Genomic DNA, 18,963 nt, shown 5'->3' on the forward strand with positions numbered 1-18,963 from the left:
ATATTATTGAAATACCATAGTTGAAAGACAAGAAAAACAAAAACTGCAAAGGGTCTGCAACTTTCTGAATACAACAGTTTAATTGTACTGATTCGTAACAAAAATACCCCTCCCACTCCTCCCCCACATTTTTCCCCCTTGCCACTCAGTTATAAGTCCCGGTCAGACTCCTGTACAGACACTACAGATACTGAGAGACGTAAAGAAAAATTATTGGATCGTATATAGAAACTGCTTCTGCACTGCAATTTTGAATGCAGCAAATAATGAGAATGTACGGATAGAAAGTTGTGGCTGCTTTGTGACATTCGGCCCAGGTGCGCTTTCACACCCTCTTCCCTCGTGCCCAGAACTGAAACCGAGACCAAGTCTTTCCTGCTCTAGATGTCCTTGATTACCTCCTCCAGCTCCTCTTTGGAATACATGTGGAAGGTCTTACCAGGCTCTACTGTTGCCAGCTGTAGAGGAGACAGATTAAGAAAGTATGTGTGAAAAACAACCATTTAGACACCAGCAGGTCTTTGCAACTTAAGTCCAAATAACACAGCTGATTTGGTTGCAAATGGACAGATACAACCTTCTGGCATCAAGTATCAGAGTGGGACAAACCTCAATGTTGGTGGCGTTGAGCTTCTCCTCCATCACCTGCTTCAGAATGGTGAGAGATGACTTGATGGCTTCTTTTAATGTCATGGACTGTCAGATTTCCAGAGACAGGGAAAGACAAAAAAACAAAACTATTCAAATCTGCAAATTTGCGTATCCATAGTTTTGACAACATACACCCGTTCATCATGGAGAAATTCTGCCTATATTCTAGGGCTGCCACAAACTATTATTTTGATAGTCGACTAGTCACCGATTATTTTTGCGATTAGTCGACTAATCAGATCATGTATCCACTGGACGTAAAACGTACAGCTTATTGCACCAGCATGCATCTGCTCTTATATAACTATCATTAGCTTACAGCTTTAAGTGTTTAAGGTATGTGCTAACTAAAAATAAAGACAAGATGATAGTTTATTAAATTTTAATGAAGTTTGCAGATTGTTTCGGTGAAGTTTAATAAACTCCTTGCTATCTAAAATATAACAGGACACCAGAGTATATTCTCGAGCATCTCACACTTCTGATAATCAGTTGTCTGCTTGACGTTTATTCAGCTGTGTAAAAACTATAACTTTAATCTCAGCCAAACCGATTTACTCAGGAACAAATAAAACACTAAAAAAAGCCAAACAATACGATTTTTAAGTTATCTAAGTGCCTTATATATCATGTTTAACCTGAGTAGCGAAAGACGGCGGTGGGTTTGAAAATGATTTGCCGGGAGTCCGGTGTTCTCACGGACTCTAGTGAGCCTTGCCCCCGGCTAGCTATCGAGCTGGTGGGTAACAGACGTCTCCGAAAACGTCAGAGCGCTTTTGAAAATATGTGGTGTCTTGATAAACTGAGCAGATATTTGAGGTTTACACAGCTACATTCTCGCCTGAAAATATGTTAAACGTTTATTTTGTGACCCAGAAAGAATAATAAGATTAATATTAAAACTAACTAGCTGCCGCCATAGACTACGTGCACGTTAGCATATGCTACTACCGGTGCGGAAACTCCTGTGGGGAGCTTTGTTTCCGGTGTCCTATTCACGCCTTGTTTACAGTCCAAAACAAGTTAAGCAAATGAATGAATCAAGCGGCAATTTACATTTCTATAGATGTCTTGGGCATTTACCCAATATATCTGTAAATGATGTTCATCGACTTGTCGATATTTTTTCCCCCGCACCTCAGAGCAAAAGAGAAAAGGCATTCAAATGTTATATTTCTCAGTATCTGTAAATAGCTGTCCCTCGTTTATCGCGGGTGTTATGTTCTAAAAATAACCAGCAATAGGTGAAATCAAGTAGCCAATTTTATTTTTTGACGGTGCAAAACGTTTCGTGGACATCGTGGACATCCAGTACTGCACTTCGGAGTCACACTGCTAGCTATCGATGCAGCGATTCTGTACTGTACAGGAGAGACGTCGCGGAGGAGATCATCTGCAGCGATCAGGACGCAGGACACAATGTGATGTAAAAAAAAAAAAAAAGCATGCAAACTTGCACTAAAAAATCCGCGAAACAGCGAGGTGAAAGGTGAACCGCGTTATAGCGAGGGACCCCTGTCATTTTTAAGGTAAGTCACAAAATAACCTTCGTAAATACTGATGTATAGAAACCCTTACCAGCAATCATTCATTTTTTGTGTGGCTTTTTTTCACGGTTTGTTAACATGTTGTGTAAGTGTGTACTTGATTAGCTGATATCAACATAACGGGGAAACATCTGGCTTGACTATTCTTCACCTGTAGTTTGAATGCTGAACATTTGCCTGTTTAAATCATAAGACCAGTCACTATACAGAGATGTGCTTCTGAATGTGGACGATGTGTCTTCTGATTATGTAATGCAGTTCTGCTTGTGTTGAGTGATGTAAACAATTGATCGATCTAAACTCTTTAAATGTCAAAATTGATCATTAGATTTTTTTTATGACACACAGTGGTGAGTGTTCCCACCTTCAGCTCTTTGTAACTTAACGCGATCTTTCCGTTTTCAAGTTTTGGACATGATTTTGGAGTATATCTTTGCAATAGCGATTGACCGCAAAGTAAAGCTACCGGAAATGTACAACCCCACATCCGGTCTCAAACCAGGAAGTTAGCATTTTCTTGTGCACAGGGTCTATTGTTGGAAACTGTTGGAAACTGATAGTCGACGTAATCGTGGCAGCCCTACTATATTCAAAATGCTAAATGATCTGAGTCAAACCTTCCCTGTAACTCTTTAAGGCGTGGGACGTATTTTAAATTGTCCCTTGCCAGCTAAGCCATATATTAAATTATAAATGCCTGTGAGTGTAGTATACAAAAGTAGAATACACAAAATGTATGTTCTCGCCATTTATGACCATTTAATACCAGACATAAATGTCTAAGATATGTCTGTCCACATTTTTCAATATTTCACTGTGCTGACTGATTTATTTCATGTTCCTTAAACGTCGCTTAACCAAAACCTAAATTAGTCAGCGCAGCGATCATTCATCCCAGCCACAAGTTTATGGTTATTCCACAAACCAGGAACTGCATCACTGTTTAGTGGATGAGCGCAGACAGACAGATGTGGCATCTCCAGAAATTTTGTTTTAAATGTTTCAGCTGAAGCTTTGGGAAGCTGAGACAGTTTTTTTTTTCTACATTTCTTGGGTGCTGTGGCCAAAGCAGCTTAAGGGTGTGCTTTTTTTTACTTTTTTTTTTTAAGAACTTCTGGTTTCCCATCTTGGACAAATGTCCAAGAAAACTATTTGTATGTTTGTGGCAACAGAGTGATGGAAGTTGAGACACTGATATTGAAATATCCTCATCAGCTGTAACTTGTCTTGTACCAGCTAAGTGGACTCAATCTGACCACTGAAGCAGGCTGTGTTCCAGCATGACATGGGAGTGTGAGGAAAGCACAGGAGTACCTTACTTAACTGGATAACATGAGTGAATTACACAGTGTGTAATGCAGGCATATGGTTGGTACAATGCTATGGTATCATGGTTGTTATTACCTTGTGGTAGACCTCTTGCAGAGAGCTCTGTGCTCCCTCGGATGCAGAACCGATGGCCCGAGCATCACACTGCACAAAAGTTCCTGATGGGTCCATGTGATACCTGTATTACACACACACACACAAAACGATACATGTGTTTAAGCAAAGCAAGCAAATATCCCTTAAATTTTAAAATAATAAACAATTATCTTGACATACAGCTGAGGTCCTTTTTCATCAACTCCCCCAAACAGAAGCGCTACACCAAAAGGTCGACTCTGTTTAAAACAAAGCAAAGACACAAATAAAAGTTAAACATCAAACTTTTTTAGGTCTGCATCTCAAAATAAAAGCACAAACACTGGCTGAGTGACTCACCATGGCACCAGGGTCTGCATCTTCCTCACCAAACTGCAGCGCCAGGTTGGACACAGCCTGAGTCACACTCTCCACTGTCATCGTCTCATTGTAAGTGAACCAGTGGTTCTGAAACAGAGCACATACAGGTTAACCGCAGATAAACACAGCACTCTAAATATGCCTTATACAGCGCTGTGCTCTGAAATCATACCTGTGTTTCCACTCTTGCTTTGTCGATAAGAGTCTTGGCATCAGCTATCAAGCCGCTCATGGCACAGCCTAAGACGTGAAAAGAAAGAAAACTAAAAACTTGCATTTATCTTTCACAAGCTGTGGCCTAAAGCAAGACTCTTCACCATCAATGTGAGACAAACGAGAACAAATTTTCTGCTTTACAGTCTTGCAAAGGGACCAATTAATAAAGAGATGATGCTTTCAAAAATAATTTCATTAACAGCTTTAATTTGGTCTATATTGTCACACAAACTATATCAGCCAAAAAACTAAATATAATAATATTTAGTTTAAGCAATGCTTGGTTTAAATGGCTCTGATTTAATTGCAAAAATATTTAAAATTGGTGCTCTGAAGTAAATCAGAGAGGGTCTGGCTGGAATCTTTTTTAAGATTTAATGAATTCACATGGAATGACTCTTTAGGTTGTTTCAATCTATTGATCTCGACAGTTTCAGTTGCTTTTGTCCACGTTTCTCTTTTTATAAGGAAATAAAGTTTTTTTGAAAATTGAAGTGTACATTCAATTAATAATAATATTTTTGGGCTAAAAAGAAAATAATAAATATTTTTGCTTTTCTTTTTCTTTAACAATATTGCACTGGATTTCTGTGTAAAAAACAAAAACAATAACATGCATTTCAAGTCCAATTTTAATCGAAGAATCAGTTAACTGGTTTAGCTGACTGGATATCTTATCTCATTACAAAAAACAGCCAGTAATATTATGTCAACAAAAGCCTTAATCCTTTGTCATGGTCCATTTCCACTTACCAATGTGACTATCAATCTCCACGATCTTCTCAATGCTGTTGGGCTCCATCAGGGGAGAGGTGATCCTCTTCTCCACAGCCAGACATACCCCTTCTGATGTCTGGATACCGATGGCTGTGGAGCCCAACTAGAAGAGCAAAGCCAGGCCAAAGAAAATAGATGAGCTTGAATATAATCACTTTGTTTAATAACCGTGCAGAAATGGTTAAAGATTCCTGTGAAGTACTCACTTTTATTGCCTCTATGGCATATTCAACCTGGAACAATCTTCCCTCAGGAGAAAATGTGTTCACACCTCTGGAAAACAGAAATTAATGTTTAGAAATTTTAACAACGATTAATATATTAAAGATAGCTGTAAACGTTATTTTTCACTATTATTATTTGCACGTCTATTCCCTCATAACAGTAAAGTAAATAAACACTCAGCTTGAAAAAGATGGCATACCGAAAGTGAAAGCAAACCAACTTTTTCCTAACATTGATTATTAGCTGCTAGCTGATACAAGCTGTAGAGACACCGTTACAATAAGGGTTTAACGAAATCAGTATTTTCTGTATTTTCTTTCGGCGTTTAACCGGGTTTTCTTTCTCGGGTAGACAATAAAACACCCGTGTGCTCTCGTTCGTTTGTTCATTTCCCTCTGTTAAGCGCTCAATAAATGACAAAGCAGTTTGTGCTGCACCTACCTGTCATATTCCGATCTGGTCAAAAACATCTTATAACGTTAAACGCAGGATCTAGAAAAAGATAGATGCGTTATTTGTGTAAGATTTATGTACAGTACCAACAAGTTAAAGCAAATATTGAGAGCTGATTCTAGTTTTTGGTTTCAAGTTTGCTGTGACACCGGGTTATCTGCTAGCTGCAGTTAGCGGTGATACTGAGCAGGCGTGCTAGCTAACAGCGCAACCAATTACACAATTAACTGCATAATAGACACAAATATACATCAAACATCAAAATTCCATCAGTTTAACAATGTCCGGGGAAATATATGTGTACAATTTCCCAGTATTATTCAAAATAACTTCACTTGCTCGGCTCGTTTACCTTCAGCCAAAAACCCTTCAATGAGTTCGCTTGTTTCAGAGGAAGCGTTTGGTGTGTTACATCCAAACGCGCCGGTTGTTAGCAATTCCCTAACCAACGTTCCGCGTCTCCAAGTCAAAAATATATTTCAATAAATTAACTTTATTTATGTACTCTGAATTTAAAAACTTTTGATTTTGTGGTTGTTATTATTTGTTTTTACTTGTAAAATTCAAAACAAGAAAGCACATTATAATACTGGTATTTGTGAAAAATGAGGGAAAATAAAGCTGGGTAATGTTGCCTGAAAACACGATGTTGTTTCCTACAATCATAATTTTTCTTTTTGTCTGAAGACAAATTGTTAATGAAATTTACTGAAGACAAATAATTGTTCCAACTCGTGCAAGTCAGAATAACAAGAATACAACTTAACAAAAACAGACAAAAGTAATGCTCATTGGTTCCATGCGTCTACGTACATGTATTATGCAACATTACACGGCTGACGAGTACAGTGTCCCATATGGTCTAGCGGTTAGGATTCCTGGTTTTCACCCAGGCGGCCCGGGTTCGACTCCCGGTATGGGAACGACTCTTTTATGACGATGGGATTTTAATGTCTTTCACGTGAATATCGAACTTGGCCTTCGTTATGACAAAAAGGCACATCGGGCTCCAAGACATTGGTATAACTTACCAAATTATTGTGGCCGCTTGAGAGGGGAACCAACCGCTGGGTGTCGTCATTGAGCTGAATTAGAAGAAATCATGACCTGTTGATGTGTCTGATTTCTTCATCAGGTTGAATACCCCAAAATATAAAATATTTTGCGCGTATCGAGATTAGTCGTCGTTAAATTATCTGCTATGCTCTTGGAAATCACTGTTTGGCTTACTATGCTGAGTGCTACTGGAAAAATAGTGTGGCTTTTGAAATGTGCTCTAATACGAATACCAATATGCCACCACTGCAAAAGTAATGATGTACAGCTATTAACACAACTTAGTGGAAAAGTAAGAGAATGAAATCTTTAAGTGTAAAAACAAATGTCTCTCTTGAGATTTTTTATTGTAGGCTAATTAGTCGGGGGTTTTGTGAGAGGAGGTTTACTTGGCGGTGTCGTGTTTCATTTCCCGGCTGATTTCAGTTCCGCTCGGTTCTGTTTTGGTTCTGTGGTGAAGCTCTAACTTAATGCTGTGGCAGCGAAGGTCTCTCCAAACTCTGAAATGTGACTAACCTTGACGGGTTGTTGTTGCGAACAGACAGGCTGGACGTATTTTCTCATGCTCAGGGCGGACTGCCAGGTGCAGAACACTGACTTATCGGCTTAAAACTGAAAATATGAAAACCAAGCGGGACGACATCATTTTTCAGACTCTCCTCTTGATCCACAGTAAGTAGGCTGGAGTGAAGCACTGTTTTGCTTTTGTTGCAAGCGTGGATAGACTTTGCATTCGTGAGTTAAAGTATTTTAGAAGTTGGACTCAGCAATGGAGAACACTCTAAAGAAATTAAAAATATATTTTACTAAGTAACTTTTCCTCGTTTTTCCTTTTTTTCCTGAGGTGAAAGAACGTTTTAAAGATTTGTTAAAGATTTGTTTGTTTGTTTCTAGTGTCGTTAAGGTAGATTGATGTATTTGACCTTTCTGGGCTGATTTTAAAACCAGACTTCCGTCCACACTTACAACGCAGATACATTCTTCGGAGATGAGAAACACTGAGGGAGGGTTAATTTCAATCAGGCCTAACTGCACAGTACAAACACAAAGAGGGTTTCCAGATAGCAATATATATTAGCTTACACCGGCAGTAAATTGCCTACTCTCTCTCTCACACACACACACACACACACACACACACACACATAAATGCATTTTCAGATGCAGGGACCTACAGATTTGGTCTGAATACCTGTTTAAGTGATTAACCCGTTTGCTTATTTCTACTGTTTTTTTTGTTTGTTTGTTTGTTTGTTTTGTTTTTCAGTCCCTGTGGCCTGCTTCTTCACTGCAGGTAGGTTTCTCCTTGTGTGTGTGCACATGTGATCTATGTGTCCATGAGTACTAAAAATGCTACACCCTGTCTGTCCTTTGTCAGTGTCATGTCAGGCTGAGAGCAGCAGCGTGGTTGTGGCAGGTTATAATGTGAGCTCCCGTGCTGGTTCGAAGCTGGTGCTGCAGTGTGTGAGCAGCCGGATGGTGTGGACCAGGGACAGGGTGAGAGACAGGCAGAGGGTGATCCACTGGGATATGTACCGGGCTTATCCGGACTACGCCATGGAAAGAGTGGTGGACATGTTCTCGGCAGGAGAACAGAGGATGTACAACTCCTACAATCTGGGCAGGGTTGGTCTCAACCCGACAGCCTTCAAAGATGGAAACTTCTCCCTGGTTATCAAAGGTCACACACACATACAGACACATTCTGTTTTTGTCTTTCATGTGTAACTGTAACTGGTCAACATTACTTTGTTGGTGTGTCTCACTGTGGCTTTGCTTGTTATGTTCTTATAACAAATATTTCAGATCACATATTAAGTATGTAGACAAATATTTTAAAAGAAAGGTGAATCATTGCCACTGAAATGCAGTTAAAATCAAAGACCATCTAGATATTTGTTAGGGTAGAAAGCGAAATGCATCCTGACACACTCCCCTCACAATCAGATATCATCCCCTTATCACCTCTCTTCCATGCAGAGGTATGGCTAAATTGCATCAGTGTGACCACTATACTGTTACAGGGCAACCATGTCTTCTAATAGAGGCAGTCGGTCTGGCTATGATTAAAGTCATTAAAGCTCTGTGTGGAATTCTTTCAAGTGATTTAGTTCGGTATTTGTCTCTGATTTCCTGTCAGTGCGCAATTGGTCCCCATTGCCACCCCATTACCCAAAACTAAAATGCCCAGTTTACATAGATTACCATCCAACACCAAATCTCAAACACAGAGTCAACAAGGGTTTCACAGATACCTAAATGCCACACAAAGGAATAAATATGAAGCCTCTATAAACTACATTACTTGATAATGAAAAAAAACCCGCCATTAAATCTAAAAGGTTTTGGAAAAAGGTTTGCTTTAATATGAAGTTTGCACTTCTGTTTCCTAAGTGGCCATGCTTGATTTGCTGTACTTCTACATGTGATGACAGATGTGACGATGAATGACCGAGGTCTGTACTCCTGCAACCTCCACCATCTCTACTGCAACCTCTACGAGACAGTCAGAGTCCAACTCAATGTCACTAAATCACGTATGTATCACACTCTATCAGCTATCAGCATGTGAGCTGAAGTACATTAGTATTAATCCACAAACCCCTTTGACTTGTTTTTGCCACAAAGGCCGTAAAGAACAGCGATACTGGGATGGGCATAAGGCCGTGTACGTGGTGCTGCTTGGGAGCACTGCGGTGCTGCCGTGCATCAACCGACGTAGTGTGTGGACAGACTGGAGCGACGAGGAGGAGGATCAGCAGGTGTTTCTACTTGTTTCCTGAGACAGATCAAGAGCTAAGATTTGCTTTTAACATTACAATTGACATGTACATGTCCTGGTTAATCTGCTTTGGATTATTTCTTTGAACTGTTTTTCCAGGGTGTAACAATTGTACAGCATACATGTTTAATGATTTTTTTTTTTAAAAAAAAACAAGAACTGATCACTCTTTTTGGCAGAAATGGTAGAGGTTATTTAATTGGTTGATTGAGACATCTTTTAAGCATTGTCCTCAAATTTCAATGAGGTGAGTTCGGGAATTTGGGAAGGCCATTCCAGTTGCTTAAGGTTAATCTACTTTATTTATTCCAAAACCAGTTTTGATGTGTTTAGGATCATTTTCCTGTTGAAACACCGAACGGTGTCCAAGTTTCAACCATTTAGCTGATGATTTGAGGTGAATTTGAAGAATTTGGAGGCAATCCTCCTTCTTTCTTATTCCATCTACTTTGTACAATGTACCGGTACCACTAGCAGCAACACAGCCCCAGAGCATGATGGCCACCACCGTGCTTGACAGTTGGTACAATGTTCTTAGGTTTGAAAGCCTTACCTTTAACTCTTCAACCATCCCGCTTCTCATTATATCCAAAGAGTTTAATGTTTGTCTCATCTGACCGTCTTATTTTTCTCCAGAAGGCATTTGACTGGTCCATTTGGACAGCTGCAAAAAAGAGTTTATTTTGGAGCAGGAGCTTCCTTCTTGGTCGGCAACCTCTCTGTACATGGTGATTTAAAACTCACTTCACCATGGACAGTGATGCTGGTCTTCCAACAGTTTCCAGTTAATGTCAGGCTTGATGCTTGGTGATTCCTGGGTTGTTCCAGAACATCCTTACCAATTTCCTCTCATCAGAGGGAAACTGTCTTTGCCCAAACTGACCCAAATTGCTTTTGCCAAGACAGTTTGGGTCTTTGCCCGCATCTTGGCAAATTAATAATGCATCCAAATAACTTGTACATACATAAAGTTGTTTTAAGTGATGATTTTGGATTAAGCAGTTGTTTTAGAAATGGCTCCAAGAGACCTTACTTGTGTGAATCTACAGTTCTCCTTGTTAGATTTCACTGAGTTCCTTGGAGTTTCCTGTTGTTCTGAGTATTGGTCAGTCCAATGGATGCTGCCAAACAAATCCTTTTTATGTTGCCAAAGATAAACTATCAGTTGTCATCAATCATGATCACAAACAAAAAGTTAAACAAGGGGTTAATAGGCCTTGGCATTGTTAAAAGACATTGTAGAACTTTCAGCACTACTTATTAAAAGATTGAATTAAGTGTGTGTTGACTCAAGGATTTGAGAAAATCCTAAATCAATTCAGAACTTGTGCACCCTGTTCTTGTTGTTTTGTTTTTTTTTTTTTTGTTTTTTTTTTTTTAATCATTAAAGATGTATGCTGTACAATCATTCCACCCTGGAAAAGAAATCATTAAAAGTCCAAAATTATGATCACATTCATGCTCATAATTAGTACGTGTAAATGTTTGACTACAACTGTACATTGACTGATATATCTGGCTCTTCAGGTGGTTCACTGGGACCGTCAGGCTCCAGGAATTTCCCATGACCGAGCTGACCGGCTTGTGGACCTGTATGCCTCTGGGGAGCAGCGGAGCTATGGACCTCTGTTCCTTCAGAGGAAGATGAATATCAGCAATCACGCTTTCTCCGAAGGAGACTTCTCACTCACCATATCTGACCTGCAGGTGCGTATGTGTGAGCTTTTTAAAAGAGAGCTACTTAAACAAAAGTGGTATAGACTCACTTCTCATGAGGTTCATCTGTGCTTTAACAAATCTGTGGTCCAATACTCTTGGCATAAAAGCGTCTGCAAAAGCGTGTATTTGTGTGTATACATGTAAACAGTGTTTCCAGAACAGATGAAACTCTCATTAGTAATGCATCTCTTTTCAAGTCAAACTTTATTGCTCCATTGGGGAAAATGAGGTTTTAAACCACAATATGTTGGGCAACCAATGCAGTTTAAAAAAAACAAAAAAACAATAGCAACAGTTATTGCCATTTGTTATAATAGCAAGCAGATCTCATAAATCATAAAATTTCATTTATATACAGGCTCGGGAAGCTTTAGGGAGCCGTTTTCTGGTCAGCTACAGAAAACAATAGGCAGATATTTTCAAAATTAACACAATTTTTTTTTCTCAGATATCAGTTGTGTGTAACGGCACAACTTCTCTGATGCATGAAAACAGATGTGTTTAACATGGGCCTAATTTCTTTCTTTTCTCTGTCTTACATACAGCTGTGGTCAGTCGTTTACATGCACTCATGAATGCTTTCTTTAAACTGTCCTGTGTTTCCAGCGTTTAATGACTGTACAACATGTAAAATCTTCAATAACTTTAAAAAAAGAAGATTTTGATGCACAAGTTTAAATTTATGTGGGATTTTCTTGAATTCACGGAGTGCCCTTAAAGGAGCTAAAACAGCTTGTTTCATACAGAGCATGAACTGAGGGGGTGTTTGAAAAAAAATAGTATCAACAATTCACTGCTGACTCTTGCACAAATGTATTTTTGACAAATCCCAGATGTTGCTAAATTCTGCTGTTCAACTCTGTGGTGAACGTAAACAAATTTGCCTGTTAGTTTATTGAGCAATATTGGGTTTTTTTAGTCTTGCACATGTGGGACCCAAGGAATTGATGGATATTAATAAGTTATGATTTTGTCATACATTTTTTCCCCTTTCTGGTGATTTGTAGTTAGTAGCATGTTTCAGCTGTTATTCTCACCATTATAAAGCCCAAAGATCCTTAGCTGACTACCCCAGTGTTTCGATTGCACTTTGGATCTGATGTAATGACCGTCATGATCGTTGTCAGGTAACGCTTTTAATTCATGGCCAAATTTGTGTCAGGAAACAATTTTTAAGGAGGTAGCGCAGGGAGAAAAGGCTAAGGTATGCCAAATTATAAAAGAACAGGGTTAGGAGAGGGGCACAACAGTGAGTATCTACAGCCATCTGTAAAACATGGTACAGCCTCTGTCATGGTTTCCTGCTGCATTTCAGCCAGTGGTGTTGGGAATCTTGTCAAAGACCCACAGATGTTATTGGACGGATCCATGATGCAATACATCTGGAAAGCATGACAATTATCCTAAACACACTGACGATGCAGTAAAAACATACCTGGATAGAAAAACGCCCAATGCAACACTATCAGTCATGGCCCAGACCTCAACATTATTGAAGCAGTGTTGGATCATTGTGGCCGAGAATAGAACAAAATACTGAAGACTACTTTAAAAAATGACCCAAAAAAAGCTTAGAGAGTTCAGGTTGTGTTGAAGAATAATGGTGGTCATACTAAATATTGACTTTCAAGCTTATTAGAACTGTACAAACTGTTTTTGTCTTATGGTAAATGGCCTGTATTTGTATAGCACTTTACTAGTTCCTAAGGACCCCAAAGCGCTTTACACAACCAGTCATCCACACATTCACACACTCAAGCTACATTGTATTTTCTACTGTAATTTTACTAGCATTAATGATGCCATGCAAAATACTGCCAGATTGAGGATTTGCAGCTTGTAAATCATGTAATATTTTTTTCCAACATTTTTGAGCCTGTATCGATCTCTTGTTGAGTACAGAGGATAGCTAAAACACATTTAATCTCACAATCTAAGACCAAAATCTTTTTTTAGATCAGGTCAGCCACTGGGATGGGCTTAGGTGGGGTGGCTGTTATAAAACTATCTAGCTACATTTGATTCCGGGCTTATTTTCTAGCCACGATTCATTACACAGTGAAAATAAAATATTGATGTGAAAAAAATCTTTAAAGAGAATTCAATCTTTTAATAAACTTGGATTTAATTTCTATTAAATTCATTATATTTGTATAGTTCATATTGTTAATATTAATGCAGTTTGCACTGCTGCCCTTTGTACAATCTCGGTCCTATTTTTCACTCTTCTTTGATATTTTCTGCCATTTGTCTGTCTGCTAACAACAACCCATTTTAGGGTTTTGACTTTCATATAGTTTAATGTGTATTTGTGTTCTGACAGCCAGCAGACCAGGGGCTGTATTCCTGCCACCTCCACCATCATTACTGCGGTCTCCATGAGAGAAGAGTATTTCAGGTCACAGTGGAGCCTTCGCTGGTTAAGCCAACAATGCCGGCTAAATCACTGCCCAGCGAAGACAAGGGTAACGCACAAACACACAAACACACAGTGTCTTTCTTCCTGCTCTTGTCAGCATGAGTATCTTAGCAGAGAGAATGTTTTATGACCTGGTGGATTTGAACTATCATGTGTACGATTAGGAGAAGGGGAAACATACACATCTGCTCTTTCCTTCACTCATCCTGTCTTGTTTTGTCCTCATTCACTGACTCACACTCTACAAAATAAGTAGCAGCAGAGAAAGAAAAAAAGAAAGGGTGTGGGTGAAGAGACCCTCTTCTTTCTTGCACTGTCAGCTTCTTTGATGCCAGGCCTTTTAACCTCCGCCAAAACCCTCTAAGCCTCACCCTCGCCACTTTTTACCTTTGTCTAAATTTCACGTATGTGTGTAGTTGCACATTTAAGGTTTGTAGGGATTGCTTTGTCCACACAAATTTCTCAACTCTTTGCCTGGTCTAAAAAGTTCTTTCGTTGGGTGGACATCAGTAAAAGAGAAAAGACACAGTGGAGAGGAGGAGGGGTGTTTGGCATGATGGCTTGCCAGCAGCCTACCTCAAATTCTTCGATAATGAGAGAGTTTCTGGTGCATGGGTTTGTTTTTCCAGAAGGTAACTGAAGCAAAGTTGCTAATGGCACATGTATCAATGTGGGAAAATCATTGAGACGGCTTTAGAAATGCCTGTGGCTGAGTCCATCTGTGTGTGTAAATATGTGTGTGTGCCTAAAGTTCATGCCAAGAAGACCGATCTCATTTCAGTGGAATCTCTTGCATACAGTCACAGGACTGAAGTCCAGATCTGCCCACTCAATTAATCCTTTGCTCCCAGAGCTGTAATAATAAAGTAGGATTTTATCCACGGGAATGGTGCTGGTTTATCTGTTTTGTTGCCTGCTCCTCTGCACTCTCAGACATTACAGTAGTCTACTGCAGTATTATGTATTCTTATCTCTCTCGTTTCGCCCCCTCTGGCTGTCTGCTGCCGTGTTGACTTTGGCCCACACATTCAGCAAGAATTTGTCTCACTCCTTACCCCACTTTTGTTTGCCTTCTGCCGGGTCCTTCTTATTTTTCTGCTTTGATGATCTCGCCTGACTTTTCCCCTTCACATACAAAGAAAGGAGCCATTTTCTGCAGCTTTTGGACAAGAACAGGAAGCGTGCCTCATCTGCAAAACAGCTGGTCACACAAGAAGAAAGTCAAACTGAAAGGTAGACAGAGGGAGAAAGAGCAAGAGAGGAAAGAAGAACAAGAAGGGAGCGAGGAATTTGTTGATGAAATGGGGTCGATGAGATGTAGGTCACCCTTTCCCTCCCTCCCTCCCATTAGAGTTATTTATCCGTGGAGTTTTAGCACCGTCATTGCGGCCAGTTTGAATACAAACACACGTTCTCATGTCAGGGGAGGAAAAAAGTCTTTATAAAACAATCAGAGGATTTATAACGTCGATGTGTTTTGTTTTTATGTTTTCTTTTTTGTGGCCATGTGATGTGTTTGGGATGTCTGCTAGAAATCTTTTCTAGCTTTATTCTGCGAGGCATACCTCTGGAGAAACATCTCATCGTCTCCTTCCTCTCCCTCGACTCTCACTGCTTCCTTCATTTCTCTCGCGCTTGTCGCTTTTCTGTGTTTTACTGCCAGGAAAAGTAAATCAGAGCATGACAGTCTGGATCTCATTTTGGCTTTAATATGTTGAGTCTGAGGTCCGCAGCTGCCTCCTGCCTTGCACTTTTTTAACTCTTTTTTTTTTTTCTTCCTTATGAAGCTAAATGAAACCAGACTCGCCTTGATCCTCTCTTTGTGAACACTCAGCAGAACCGTGCTGAATAGAAAAAAGACGACTAATTATTTCTCACTTCCATAACGTGTTTTGCATGTCGTACAGCAGGAAATCTAGTACAACATGTGTAGGAAGAAAAAAAAAAAAAAGGAGGTCTCATGTGAGCCATGCCACCAGATGTACCAGCAAGGAGAGCGTGTCTTTATGGTGTAAACACAAAATACGTCTCAGCAGAAATCGGTGGGTTTTTTTTCTTTTTCCTCCAAGTCTTTAGCCGGTACACTGTCCAAAACAAAAAACAATGCGACACTCACGACAGGAGTAATGTCTGTTCTAATGGAAGCTCCGGTCTTGTTTACTACATCTGTAAACCATGTAATGACACACCGGTTTGTTTGTGAGGGAAAAGATGAAGAACAGATGAAAAAGAAATGCTGACTGCTGTCACTCTTCTATTGCTCAGAGACAGCTAAGGCTGAATCACCGCGAGTCATCACCGTCATCCTGCCCGAGCAAAGGCACCACTTTCTCCTGCCTCTGGGCTACGTCCTCACCTCCTTCCTGCTCCTGGCATTTGTTGTCCTCATCATCGTTGTCATCGTACGACGACGCACGACCAAAGGTGTGAAGCTGACGGCTGATTTCAAATAAATCACTCAAAATCTGCTTTTTTTCCCCCTTCTTTTGAATCTCATTAAATGTTCTTGTGTTTGCAGAAATGTATCCTCAGTCGTATATGGGGTGAGTGCTGACAATACACACAGACACACACACATATAACCGCTTTCTTCACCCACGTGTGTCCTCCTCACTGTGATAGGTCCAGCAGAAGTCAGAGCTGCTCAGATGAGTTTGAGATGGACGTTACTGAGGTAAATGTGTGCAGCCCGGAGGAAAGAAGATTCGGTGAGTTAGGAGAAAGAAAAGAGTGGAGTGTAAAAAAATACTGGTTCATCTCTCAGATGGGATTATATGTGGTCTTTCTGTGTTTAGACTACAAGAACAACCTGCTGAAAGAAAAAGCCCACGTGAAAACTCAGCCAAAATTCATTGATCTCGACAAAGGTACGCATGCAAACATCTATCATGAATCACCTGACACTCTCTTCCTCAAACTCAATCCATCTTTCTTTCTTGCAGAGATGCAGAAGTTCTCTAAGTGAAATAAAAGAAGTGGAACTGGAGTCACTGGCTGGTCCAGAGGCTGCGCTCCAAGCTAAACACCTCCATACCGTCTTCTGTCCTGTCAGGAGAGATGCCGCTGAGAGAAACGCAGTGTTGCAAAAATCTGTGTTGTGACATTCAGAAAAAGAACACTGAGGTTTTGTGTTGCCAAATTGTAGATATTAGATACAAACAGGGCTGTGAAAAAGTATATGCCCCCTTCCTCATTTCTTAGTTTGTTTGTGTATTTGTCACACATGTTTTAGATCATCAAACAAATTTTACTATTAGACAAAGATAATCAGAGTAAATACAAAATCCAGTTTTTACATGGTGATTTCATTTACTAATTGGTTTAAAAAAGAAATATCCAAAAATGCTTTGGGATTCCAGTGAGCCAGAGTGAGAGCCATTATCCACAAACGGAGAAAACTTGGACCAGTGCTGAACCTTACTAGGAGTGGCTGGCCCACTAAGATTCCTCCAAGGGCGCATCGACAACTCAGGGCAACTCCAGGAGTTCACAAGAGAACCCAGTTCTTAGTTAAGGTCAGAGTTCATGATTCGACAATTGGGGAAAAAAAATAATAAGACTGAGCAAAAATGGCATCCATGGGAGAGCACCAAGGAGAAAACCACAGCTGACTGAACACAACACAAAGTCTCATCTCACATTTGGAAAATATTCTGTGGACTAACATGACAAAGGCTGAACTTTTTGGAAGGTTTCAGTCCCGTTACATGTTGTGTAAAACTAAAACAGCATTTCATAAAGAGAACATGGTGGTGGCAGTGTTGGATAATCGATGGAACCATTAATTCTGCTCTCTACCTAAAAATCCCGTCTGATCGTCAGTTCATGTTTTCGCAACAGGACAATGGTCCAAAACACACCAGCAAGGCCACCTCTGAAATGTTTAAAAAAGTGTGGCCTAGTCAAAGTCAGGACTTAAATCAGATTGAGATGCGTGGGCCAAAATTCCTCCTGTTTGATGATCTGAAACGTATAGCTGTGACAAATATGCAAAAAAAACCCTAAGAAATGAGGAAGAGGGCAAATTCTTTTTCACTGCACTAAGATTGACCTGACTGCGAAAGGAAGGAGAAATTATCTTCACCAACTCACTTCTGAGTTGGTGAAGATAAAGTTCCAGCCTGAATCATTATTCCTTTAGTTAGAAAGTTTTTATGCTGATTTTGCTTTTGCTTTTCCTCCCAAAAGCGCCACTGAAGTGTTACCATAACTCTGCACTGCGTCCAGTAGCTGCTGACTAACTGTATGCTCACTCACCACCAAGCAGAATATGTGAAACGTTCTGTTTTGTATCCACGCTCTGATGCAGATATTTTTCATTGTACACTTGCGTAGTGGACATCACCCTGCTTCTTTTTTCCTCTGTGAATGTAGGAGGCATGTTTCACAGCAGTTTCTCTTACCCTTTGTTGGACTAGTTAATGAAGATTTAGTCATGTTATAACCAGTATAGCAACTGTCTCACACAACTTCAAACAACGCAGTTAAATCAAAATACAAACCAGCTGGTTAAACAACGCTGTTGTAAATTCTCTGTCACTGCTGCTCTGTTACTGTGTGAAATCAAAATATTGCATTCAGGCAAGTGGCTCCTGGTACTTGCAGGCAGGCGTTTTTATTACAGTTAAAACCACAAAAAAATCTGGAAGGTGAAATTTTATTGTTTCCACGCTGTGTGAGAATAGATGTTTACCTCACTTTCTATTTTTGGGCCCATTACGGAAAAGGAAGTTAGAGAGCAGAAGTTCTTAGGCATTTAAAAACTCCTGGGTTTCTGCTTTCACTCGTCTGAGCAGATCTTGTACCCCGGTTTTATTATTATTATTATTATTGTAATATTCTGATGTTGCTTGCTGTATTTGTATTTGACGGCATCAACTTGATTTCTCTCGTGTGTTGTGCGCCCCCTAGCTTAGTCTGCATTAACTACTACAAAGTAAAATCCCAGCATTACAGTGTCTAAGACATAAAGGAGGACACTATCTTACTTGCAATACTGGGTGTGAATAACACTCCACTCTTAAAGAAAAAAAGATTGCCGTTACATCTGCTGTGGCTTTTGCTTTTCTCAGTTACTCAGTTTGCCATGCTTGATACTAATTTAACTACCTATTGTTGTGTTGTACTGTACTGCTAATCCAGTAAAAATGAAAAACAAAAGACAGACTGTGTGTTGCTGTGTAGTTTCATTAGTGTGTTTTACCTATAACATAATCTCCAGGTCCAGTGGGGGGGTAAGGCAGCATTTCTAAGCCAGCAGATATGATCTCTCCAGCATTTCCTGCTCTGCCCAGGAGTCTCCTCAAATGACGAAATACCAAATTCAACTTTAA

The 18,963-nt window shown here is 39.9% G+C and overlaps 2 protein-coding genes and 1 non-coding gene across 3 annotated transcripts; 2 read left to right on the forward strand and 1 right to left on the reverse strand.

Moving 5' to 3' along the window:
- Nucleotides 1-61: 61 nt before the first annotated feature.
- On the reverse strand, nucleotides 62-6,112 carry psma5 (proteasome 20S subunit alpha 5). Its single transcript, XM_085159310.1, has 10 exons — nucleotides 6,007-6,112; nucleotides 5,643-5,693; nucleotides 5,183-5,249; nucleotides 4,953-5,079; nucleotides 4,156-4,223; nucleotides 3,963-4,070; nucleotides 3,804-3,862; nucleotides 3,603-3,705; nucleotides 610-696; nucleotides 62-458 (listed from the first exon to the last, which is right to left on the reverse strand). The coding sequence occupies exons 2-10, from the start codon at nucleotides 5,669-5,671 to the stop codon at nucleotides 381-383; spliced, it is 726 nt and encodes a 241-aa protein (XP_085015436.1). The 5' UTR covers nucleotides 5,672-5,693; nucleotides 6,007-6,112; the 3' UTR covers nucleotides 62-380.
- A 393-nt stretch (nucleotides 6,113-6,505) lies between these two features.
- Nucleotides 6,506-6,577, forward strand: trnae-uuc (transfer RNA glutamic acid (anticodon UUC)). Its single transcript has one exon. It is a non-coding gene; the product is annotated as a tRNA-Glu (tRNA).
- A 504-nt stretch (nucleotides 6,578-7,081) lies between these two features.
- LOC146518755 (matrix remodeling-associated protein 8-like) lies at nucleotides 7,082-18,794 on the forward strand. The gene is made up of 12 exons (XM_085159309.1): nucleotides 7,082-7,382; nucleotides 7,978-8,004; nucleotides 8,089-8,391; nucleotides 9,146-9,247; nucleotides 9,339-9,472; nucleotides 11,020-11,199; nucleotides 13,535-13,676; nucleotides 15,896-16,054; nucleotides 16,149-16,173; nucleotides 16,253-16,338; nucleotides 16,426-16,497; nucleotides 16,573-18,794. Exons 1-12 carry the CDS (start codon nucleotides 7,331-7,333, stop codon nucleotides 16,593-16,595), a joined length of 1,305 nt encoding a protein of 434 aa, XP_085015435.1. The 5' UTR covers nucleotides 7,082-7,330; the 3' UTR covers nucleotides 16,596-18,794.
- Nucleotides 18,795-18,963: the final 169 nt, after the last annotated feature.

This window comes from Neolamprologus multifasciatus, chromosome 5 (assembly GCF_963576455.1).
Source record: "Neolamprologus multifasciatus chromosome 5, fNeoMul1.2, whole genome shotgun sequence".
NCBI classification, from domain to species: Eukaryota; Metazoa; Chordata; class Actinopteri; order Cichliformes; family Cichlidae; genus Neolamprologus; species Neolamprologus multifasciatus.